This window comes from Heloderma suspectum, chromosome 2 (assembly GCF_057233095.1).
Source record: "Heloderma suspectum isolate Gila_16-S chromosome 2, 16-S_ref, whole genome shotgun sequence".
Lineage (NCBI taxonomy): Eukaryota > Metazoa > Chordata > Lepidosauria > Squamata > Helodermatidae > Heloderma > Heloderma suspectum.
The window spans coordinates 356,151,756-356,162,369 of NC_139459.1; the positions used below are offsets into that span (position 1 = coordinate 356,151,756).

General features: G+C 48.9%; 1 protein-coding gene across 1 annotated transcript; it reads left to right on the forward strand.

Annotated features, from left to right (window-relative positions):
- Nucleotides 1-865: 865 nt before the first annotated feature.
- On the forward strand, nucleotides 866-10,141 carry LOC146355528 (vomeronasal type-2 receptor 26-like). Its single transcript, XM_084829926.1, has 3 exons — nucleotides 866-871; nucleotides 5,996-6,122; nucleotides 9,231-10,141. The coding sequence occupies exons 1-3, from the start codon at nucleotides 866-868 to the stop codon at nucleotides 10,139-10,141; spliced, it is 1,044 nt and encodes a 347-aa protein (XP_084686052.1).
- The last annotated feature ends 473 nt before the right edge of the window (nucleotides 10,142-10,614 follow it).

Here is a 10,614-nt window from a genome sequence, read left to right on the forward strand (position 1 = left end):
CACTGGTTAGGCCTCATCTGAAGTACTGTGTCCATTTCTGGGCACCACACTTTAAGAAGGATGCAGACAAACTGGAGAGGGTTCAGAGGAGGGCAACAGAGATGATCAGGGGACTGGAAACAAAGCCCTATGAAGAGAGGCTGAAAGAACTGGGCCTGTTTAGCCTTGAGAAGAGAAGACTAAGGGGAGATATGATAGTGCTCTTCAAGTACTTGAAAGGGTGTCACAGAGAGGAAGGCCAGGATGTCTTCTCAATCATGCCAGAGTGCAGGAAACGGAATAATGGGCACAAGTTACAGGAAGCCAGCTTCCAGCTGAACATCAGGAGAAATGTCCTGACTGTTAGAGCAATACGACAATGGAACCAATGACCTGGGGAGGTAGTGGGCTCTCCCACACTGGAGGCATTCAAGATGAGGCTGGACAGCCATTTGTCAGGGATGCTCTGACTTGCATTCCTGCATTGAGCAGGGGGTTGGACTCGATGGCCTTGTAGGCCCCTTCCAACCCTACTATTCTATGATTCTATGATTCTAAGTGGGTGAGCATCCTCAGTTGACGAAAGGAAGCTGCCTCACTGGGAAAGGAGGCTCTCAGCATGGGGCAGGCACAGCTGCACTTGCCACGGCCACCGCTGAGAGTCACTGCAAAAGGAAGCTCCTCTCAAAGATTTGTTTTTCAAATAACGGCAGGCGATTTAGCAGGGCTGTATGAAAGGGTCTTCCCTTTCTCCTCTTTTTTTCATTTTTCATGACTCCTGGGTGGGCTCTGCCTCTCCTGCCCTTAAAGACCCATCGCCCCTGGCTGTATCAGATGATCGCCCACCGTTTTCAGTGTTGCATAATGGGAAGATGGCAATCTGGGTATGGAGGTAAAGATTGTCTATTTGTCACTGAGAGATCACAACCAGGGGGGTTTATCCACGAGAACAGAAGGAGAAGCGAATGGAGGATTATTCAGATTTTTTCATGGGTCAGCTTTTGTGCACTTCGGTCCAGGCAGGGCTCCACGAGCGAGTGCACTGCACTAGTATAAGTCGCTTCACAGAACATACTTCTGGGCGGGGTGGGGGGATGGGAGTAAACGTCATCAGACTGGCAGGGGCTGCGCAACCCCTAAGAGAGTCTCTCCCCCCTCACCGTCCAGACTCGCCTTTCTCCTTCCAGTGATACTCCTATAATTCGATGGATGGAAGCTTAGCACTACTTACTGCCTTATACCAACAAAGTAAACATTAAGGAAACACAGTTGCAGATCCTTTGCTACTCTATAAAATCCTGGGAGGTCTCCTTCCATGAAATGGTCTTGCCAAAAATCAGTCTCTTTCTCTCTCTTTCCCCCACCTATTAATTACTTCCTTTCAACAAAGCAAAAAGTAAAGACACAAAGCATGAATATTTATGGAAAAAGGCTCATTGACCACAGTGGAAGTTCCTTCTGAGGAGGCACCTGTTTCCTCAAGCTATGCCCAATTCCACCAATTACTTTTTTCCCCTTCCCCTCTAAAAGCATCATCTCACTTTGTCACTAGCTCGCCTTTGTCCAGCAGCACCTACACCCCCATCTTGCAATGCTGTTATCACCCAATTGCTCTATCACGCAATTGTGCAATTCCATGAAAGAGCGATTGCGTGAGATAAGCATAGTGAGATGGAAGAAATCACCCATCCTGAAAGGAAGTAGTGAAACAAACCTCAACTACAAAGATGTTTTGAATGTCACTGTGTCACTACGATGCATTTGTCCAGCAATACCTATACCCCATCACTCTATCTCCCATTTTCCAGCTATTCCTATGCCCCCTATCTCACTATCACACAACAGTGCAAGAGTGAGATAGTGACACAAAGGGTGTAGATATTGCAGACAAAAGTGCCATTTCACTTTAATGCTTTACTTTGTAAAAGAAGAAGTTACAGGCTGCCCAGAGCACACCTATACTTTTGGGGGGACAGCCACAAGAGTTTAGTGGTAGGAAGGTGAAGTAAATGCAATGAGGTAGCTCAGGACTCTGATGGCCAGCAGTGAAATGGCAGAAACATGGGGAAGACAAAGGTGGGGAAAACGTTGGGGAAACACCCCTTGCCTGGGGTCAGAGAATTCATGGCCAGGTGAAATATGCAACCTTGAGCAGGGCTATCATGCCAGGGTAAACGTGGAATGGGGGTGCATGCCACAGCAGCAGAGCAGCTAAGCCAAATTAAGGAAAACAATTAGACTAAAAGTAGTCTCAGAAGAACTGTTTTTTTCCATGATAAACTCGGGGGTGGCTGCAGGATGGCCAGGACATCACACATGCCTATCAACATCCAAGCCCAGCCACCTCAGAGTAAATCGCTCATGGAGACCCCCCCCCCCATGTAAGCACATCCACGTAAATGTAAGTAGAACTCTCCAGGCAATTGGGAACTCAGCAGACAGGCTAAGATACCATGTTGAGGCATAATTCCTGAACAGACCTCATCAGCCTCATCAACTCTGCAGATTAGAGGTCCACATGTGGAGAGCCAAGATGTTCAACAGAATTTCCTCTTTACCAAATGGATGTTTTTCCCATGTCATTCTAGCTTCACCCTTTCCTGAGACACTTCCAGCTTTACAATAGTTCCGTGGATGGAGCATATTTGGATGAGAACGGGGAACTGGCATCTGACTTTTATATCGTGAACTGGGTGATTTTTCCAAACAAGTCCACTGCCAGAGTGGAAGTTGGGAGTATAGAGAGACAGGCCTCCTCAGAGATCAAGTTCACCATTGATCAGAAGGCTATTGGCTGGCCCAAGCTGTTGAACCAGGTGGGAAAAACCCTGATGCCTTTTAATATCTCTTCCCAGGCAATCCTATACATGTCTAATGCAAAGTATGTCCCATTGAGTTCAATAAAGCTTGGTCATTAAGTTCAGTGGGGCTTACTCCCAGGTGAGTGGGCATAGGATTGCTGCCTGAAGTTCTATCAGTTTGTTAGCTATTGTACACAACACTTTAGGAATGTGATTTCCAAATCCAATAATTTATACTGAAATAACATAGTGACTATGGATAGAAAAGGTTTAGCATGATGATACGGAACCTTTGAAGTCCGGCTCAGAAGTCCTGCTCTGAAGTATGCCAGGCCAGTGCTCCTCTCACTCTTTCAGGGCATATTTGAAATGTTCCAAACTGTGGGTGCTGTCACTAAATGGCATCCATGATGGGGAGTGCTCCTTCACAAAATGGCTGCTCTGGTGAGCATGGCCATCACAAAACACAAATTTCACAGAAGGTAGCAAAGAGAGCGGGAAGTTGGATAGTGGAGGGATCCACCCCCCTGCCTCCCATCATGTATGGCATTGTATGGCAATGTTTGGGTCTCCTGTATAGGTGCCAAGCCCAAAATTTGCTTTAAGGCATGAGTGTCCTGTGCAAATATGTTGGCTGTGTGTGTTTGTGTGTGTCCGTGTGCACATATGTGTGTATGCGAGAGATACAGAGAGAGAGAGAGAGAGAGAGAGAGAGGGTTGTGGAGAGAGGCAAGTTGACTGAATTCATACCACAAACCAGAGGAAGGTAGGTTTATGTATATGTGTGCCTTAGTCGTTGTTTGAGATGACCTCAGATGGGAGAGGGACACGGGGAGTGCATCCCTGTTGATTCTCCTGGACCTCTCAGTGGCTTTCAATACCATCAACCTTCTGGTATCCTTCTGGATAGGTTGCCTGGGTTAGGAGTTGGAGAAACTGCACTGCAGTGGTTCCACTCCTACTTGGATGGCCAATTCCAGAAGGTGGTGCTGGGAGATTATTGCTCTGTGCCATGGCAATTTTGCCATGGGGTTCCACAGGGCTCTATGTTTTTCAAAATGCTGTTCAACATCTATGTGAAAGCACTGGGGGAGGTTTTCCAGAGGTGTGGGCTGAGGTGCCATCACTATGAAGATGGCACCCAGCTCTACCTCTCTTTCTTATCAAACCCAGGTGAGGCAGTGGCTGTTCTGAATCAGTGCCTAGGCATAGTAATAGACTGGCTGAGGGCCAATAAACTGAAACTCAGTCCAGACACGATGGAGGTACTGTTAGTGGGTGGTTCATTTGCAAGGCTAGGTGATGTTCAACCTATTCTGGAGGGGATTGCACTCCCCCTAAAGGATCATGTTTGTTGGTCGGGGGTGCTTTTGGACCCAGACCTGTCCAAAAATATATATACCAAAAATAGGAATGAAAGGGGGTCCATTGCATATGGTGAAGTGAACTGTGCCCAGAAAACTTAGGTGAGCATGAATTTATCAGTCTTTATGTTGCTGTCAGGGTGGACACTGAGCCCATAGAATCCCAGAGTAGTTCTGAAGAGGAGTCGCTCCTGGGAGAGGAGTGCACTCCTCTTTCCCAGAGCCAACAGCTGACGGAGATTCCTCCCACCAGCATTCCTAGCTTAGATAGCAGTCCTGGGAGTGACAGAGCGTGGGAAGCAGACTTGATGGACGCGCGACGCCGATGCAGAGAGCAGCGCCAAATGGAGGGTGTAGAAAGGTGCCGGGGACCCAGCGGTGCAAGCTCTAGTGCAAGAGAACCAGATACTCTGTGATCAGATGGCTCAACTGATGGCTGCCGTGCAGAATATACAGGCTGTGGTTCAACCCCCTCCACCTTCGATTCCCCCCCGCTGCAAGTGCCCGGTGGCTTTGCCAGAGAAGTTTTCTGGTGAGAAAGGACTTTTTCAGATTTTCAGGGCCCAATCAGAGCTGTACATGTGTCTTAGGGCTGAGGATTTCCAGACGGAACAGGTTCGTGTGGGTTTCATCATTATCCTACTGTCAGGCATGGCAGCTAAATGGGCTTCGGGGCTCCTGCTCGCTAATGACCCCCTGCTCGGGGACTATCAAGGTTTCATGACAGCCATGGCATGTTTTTTTGGTGACCCCCTGCGCACGCAGATGGCTTCTTGGGAGATTCGCCGCCTCCAGTAGGGCAGGGACTCAGTTTCCAGCTACGCGACAACTTTTCGCTTGCTGATGCAGGATTTACAGTGGAATGATGCCGCGCCAGTGGCTCAGTTTTTGGATGGTTTGAACGACAAGATCTTAGATGAGTTGGCGTGCACGCCCAGCCCGCCTACTTTGGAGGACCTCATCCAGACCTGCCTTCAGATAGATAGTCGGCTCGAGGGGCCGGGATAGTGGCTCAGTTTTTGGATGGTTTGAACGACAAGATCTTAGATGAGTTCGCACGCCCAGCCCACCTACTTTGGAGGACCTCATCCAGACCTGCCTTCAGATAGATAGCTGGCGCCGGGGGCGGGGATTTCCCTCCTCCCATTCCTCCATGTTTCCTGCCTCCTCCCCACCCCCCCTCCGGCGCTGGGGGTGGAGGAGACCCCAATGCAGCTGGGAGCTATGTGCATGCTCCGTTGCTGCTGAGACACTTCCACCAGCTGTACCCCCACAAAATAGCGTTGCCCTTATTTTCGCCGTAGTCTACGTAAATCTTTACGTAGACTACAGCGACCAAATAAGGAACGCGAATGGCGGCTCCCTATGGGGGCCGCCATTGTCCGTATGCGCTTTTTTTTTTTTTTTTAAGTCACCCGTGATAGGCTACGTGATGATTAACGTAGCCTATCACGGCTGACTTTGCAGATCTAGCCATGATAGGCTACTTTAATCGTCACGTAGCCTATCACAGGGGCGTGTTTTTTTTTTCTTTTATTGGAATGGCGGGGGCAGCAGCCGGTCGAAAGACCGGCTGCCGCTCCCACCCCGGACGAACACACACTGAACCGCCGGCCAGACCCGCTGCCGGGAGGGACATTCGGCAAAGGTAAGTCCCGTCTCGGGGGGGGGTGCGGGGGGTGTGTGCAGAGAATTTCTCCCCAAAACTTGTTCGGGGGGCCGAACACGTTGGCGCTCAGCCCCTCGAAGTTTCGGGGAGAAATTCTCCGCCATCCCTACTAATTTCCACCAATTTAAATATCACTCCCAGACTAACTCCTTTTCCTGGATGTTTCTTATCTTCATGGATAGACCGTGCCTTTTTCTAGATGTGCTGAAAATTGTCAGCCTGGATTTGCCAAGGTGATTCAGGAAGGAGAGCCCATCTGCTGCTATGCCTGTGTCCCATGTGCGGAAGGCACCATCTCCACTCAGGAAGGTAAGAGAATACAGAGCAAAGAGCTGATCTCTCTCAGTGGGACACAGACACACTGATATGTTTTAGGATGAGGTCTTTGAGGCACCAGTTCTTTTCTGGCTTTGTGTATAGTTAAATATTAATGTTCACTAACTAATTTCACAAAGGGACTTGAAAGAAATAATTTGAAGTAATGGATTAGAGGGGGCAAAGCTGCTATTCGTGCTCCCCTAGTGTGCTATTGTGTCTAGGGATGGTGGAGAAATCCACCGCAGACCCCAGTGAGGCCGGATTCAAAGGAATCCAGCCTCCAGAGTCCATGGCGGAATGCCACCACTCACCTCTGCCTCCCTTTGGAATCCTCCGGAGCCGGTCCTCCCTGCGGCCACTCCACGGAACTGCCTGCCGGTTCCATATCGCCAGCGATACGGCCACCATTGCTGTGCTGTATAGGTAGGTTAAGGGCTGAGTCTGTACGCAAATAGCATCCACTATGCCATTTGTGGCCGTAAAGCTCTTAGATTAAGCTAAATGCAGCTGGAAATGGCTGCATTTAGCTTCCACTAAGGACTTTACGGCCGCAAATGGCATCCACTAATTTTCATCTGTGGTTTTTCCCATGATGTGGGAAATTGATAATACCAATTCACTAAAGGTATTAAGCCATTCATGGCTGCGTTTAGTTTAATCTAAGAGCTTTACGGCTGCAAATAGTGCAGTGGACACCACTTGCATCCGGACTCAGCCCTTAACCTAGCGATACGGCACGGCAATGGCGCTGGCCGTGTTGCTGGCAGTACGGAGCTGGCGGCCACCTCTGTGGAATCGCCGTGGAGTGGAGTGTCAAGGGCTCCTTGGAGGCCTCTCTCAGTCTAATCCAGTAGCCAAGTCCAGACACAGACAAAGGGATTCTTTTCAAAGCTTTATTCCTCTTTTACAACTTAACAACTCTATTGTTAGCAACTAGATATGAGTAGCAGAGTACCTATGCCCTAAGATGGAACAGTTGGTCCCCATTTGAAAGGGAATCACTGGCAGACCCTGAACTTATGGGCTAGGGAGAGTCCCTCCCCTTTTCCCTTTGATCCTCTGGGCGCAACCGTCGTTTGCGCACCAACCGGGCACTACGTCTCCTTTCTGCGCACTCCATTTGGCGCCGCTCCCTGCGTCGGTGTCGTGCGTCCAGCAAGTCTGCTTCCCGTGCTCCGTCACTCCAGGACTGCCATCTAAGCTAGGAATGCCAGTGGGAGGAATCTCTGTCAGCTGTTGGCCCTGGGAAAGATGAGCGCGCTTCTCTCAGGAGCGGCTCCTCTTCCTCAGAATCAGAAGTACTCTGGGATTCTATGGGCTCAATGTCCACCCTGACACGGAGGCAGCCGAAGAGGATTCCGTGGGGAGGGATGGATCGCCGATATTTAAAGACACTGTTAAGGACAGTTTATTTCCCACAGTATATCCTGATAAGCACAGCAACTGAGTGGTGTGGTAAGAGCTCAGGATAGGGATGCATGGGAATTCCATTTGAGGAGTGAAGTGGTGATGGAGTTTTCCAGTTCAGCCCTGGCAGATTTTGTTTTTGCAGCTGCTGCTTCCAAACAAACCTTAAGTGCACATTAAGTACATTGCAGTGATCCAGTTTTGTGGTTACCAAACTACAGAACAGTGTGGTCAAGCTATCTCTGTCCAGGAGTGACCATAATTGGCTTAACTGCCAGGGCTGCTTTTAAGCACACCTAGCTAGGGATGGCGGAGAATTTCTCCCCGAAACTTCGGGGGGCTGAGAGCCAACGTGTTCGGCCCCCCGAACAAGTTTCGGGGAGAAATCCTCCGCACCCCCCCGCACCCCGCACCCCCCCCCCGGGACGGGACTTACCTTCGCCGAATGTCCCTCCCGGCAGCGGGTCCAGCCGGCGGTTCGGCAGGTGTTCGTGCGGGGCGGGAGCGGCAGCCGGTCTTTTGACCGGCTGCCGCTGCCGCCATTCCAATAAAAGAAAAAAAAACACCCCCGTGATAGGCTACGTGACGATTAACGTAGCCTATCACGGCTAGATTTGCAAAGTCAGCCGTGATAGGCTACGTAAATCGTCCCGTAGCCTATCATGGGTGACTTTAAAAAAAAAGGAAAAAAAGCGCGTACGGATAATGGCGGCCCCCATAGGGAGCCGCCATTTCCGTTCCTTATTTGGTCGCTGTAGTCTACGTAAAGATTTACATAGACTACAGCGACCAAATAAGGAACGTGAATGGCGGCTCCCTATGGGGGCCGCCATTTGCGTACGCGCTTTTTTTAAAAAAAGCGTAAAGAATCCAACATCTCAGGCAATGGTATTCCCTGGCCCTTCTTTCTGTGATCCTTTTGGGGTGGTGATGCAATGGAAGGAACGTCACATCTTCTCCATGCAAAATATTTTCTGGCTACTGAACATGAGGAGAGCCCTTTTGGTTGACATCAGTGGACCATCTAGTCCAGCCTCCTGTTCCCTGAATCTCATAAGAAGGACATGAATGCTACAGTCATCTCTTGTTGTTATTAACAGCAGCTGGTATGTGGAGGCAGACTGCCTCTGTATCTGTACAATGTATATTTTTATTTATTATTTATTAAAGTATTTTTATACTGCTCATCAGCGTGCACGCGCGCACACACACACAGCTGCCTGAGAAGCTTACAGTGAATCACAGGCTTGCAATTGAAAAAAATGGGACATGCAAAGAAAAAGGGATGGGGAAGAAACATATAGCCATAATGACTGCAAGATACTGATAGACCAAATCTCCATGAATGTATCTAAACATTCTTGAAAGCTATAGGCCACCATATTGTGGCATGGAATTCTGAAATCTGGCCTACTTTTCATCCCTAATTCCTGCGGTTAGTTTATGGTCTCTTCCCTATCCTTGTATCAGCTTCCTCTTCTGGCATCTATGCTTTCGCCCTCTAACATATCATTTCGAGCAGGGATGGGAAGAAAGTAGATATCCAGATGTTTGGGACTTCAATTTCCAGAATCCCCAGCAAGCATGGCCAATGCTCAGGAATGCTAGGAATTATAGTCAAAAACATGTTCAGGGCACTATCCTTTGGATGAGGCTGATTTAGTGAAAGTACAACTACTCTCTTTTTTTCAGATGCAGACCATTGCAACAAGTGTCCAGATGATCAGCATCCAAATGAAGACCAAAATCAATGTCTTCCTAAACTTATCAATTTCCTCACCTACAAAGGAACCTTGGGGATTATCCTAGCTCTCTTTTCCCTTGTATTGTCCCTGACCACTGGTCTACTTTTAGGAATCTTCATTAAATATCGAGAAACTCCAGTGGTCAAAGCCAACAACCGTGACCTCACCTACATGCTCCTCATCTCCCTCCTGCTCTCCTTCTTGTCCTCCTTCCTATTCATTGGTCAGCCCCAGAAGGTGACCTGTCTTCTCCGACAAACCTCCTTCAGCATCATCTTCTCAGTCGCCGTCTCTTCTTTGTTGGCCAAAACTATCATGGTGGTGATGGCATTTCTAGCCACCAAGCCAGGAAAAAGGATGAGGAAATGGCTGGGGAAAAATGTGGCAGACTCCATTGTAATTTTTTGCTGCAGTGTTCAAGTGGGCATCTGCATTCTCTGGCTGGGAATCTCTCCCCCATTCCCAGATTCTGATATGCACTCACAGACTGGGCAGATTATCCTGCAGTGTAATGAAGGGTCTGTTATCATGTTTTATATCAGTCTTGGCTACATGGGCTTTTTGGCTACTATCTGTTTCATGGTGGCTTTCCTAGCCAGGAAGCTGCCTGGGGCATTCAATGAAGCCAAGTCAATCACCTTCAGCATGTTGGTGTTTTGCAGTGTTTGGGTGTCCTTTGTGCCCACCTACCTGAGCACCAAAGGGAAATACATGGTGGCTGTGCAGGTCTTCTCCATCTTGGCCTCCAGTTTGGGATTACTGGGTTGCATCTTCATCCCCAAATGCTATGTTCTTGTATTGCGGCCAGATCTAAATAAGAAAGAGCATCTAATGATGAAACCAAAAGCCTGTGTATGATTGAAGTACACTCCTTCAGTACAGTATGGTGATTAGGGATGTACGAAAGTCACTTACCTTTCCGTGGATTATGTTGATGGTGGGGGGGGAGGCGTTCCGTCCCTCCCCCCGGAATCCTTGATGGGGGGGAAGCGATCCGTTCCTCTCCTTGGAATCCTCCACGGCTGGCTGTGCTCCGCGGCAGCTCCATGGAGCACCGGCCAGGTCCTGGCCAGAGCTGTCCACAGCCAAATTTCAGGCTGCAGAGGGCCCTGGGTAAAAAAAAACCCAAACCCCCCCACATACTTACAGCGGAGGCTATGGCCGCCGCCATTTGCGTTCCTTATTTTTGTCCATCTTAGTCTACGTAAATATTTACATAGACTAAAACGGAGAAAATAGGGGAACACAAATAGCGTAGTGGGAGCTATTTGCGTCCCTTTTTGATTTGCCGTTTTAGCCTACGTAAATATTTACTTAAGCTAAAACGGCGA

What these genes read in the sequence shown, in the direction of transcription:
- LOC146355528 (XM_084829926.1), top strand. An exon ending in CACCATCTCCACTCAGGAAG is followed by an intron (nt 6,123 to 9,230) that starts GTAAGAGAATAC and finishes TCTTTTTTTCAG; the next exon opens with ATGCAGACCATTGCAACAAG.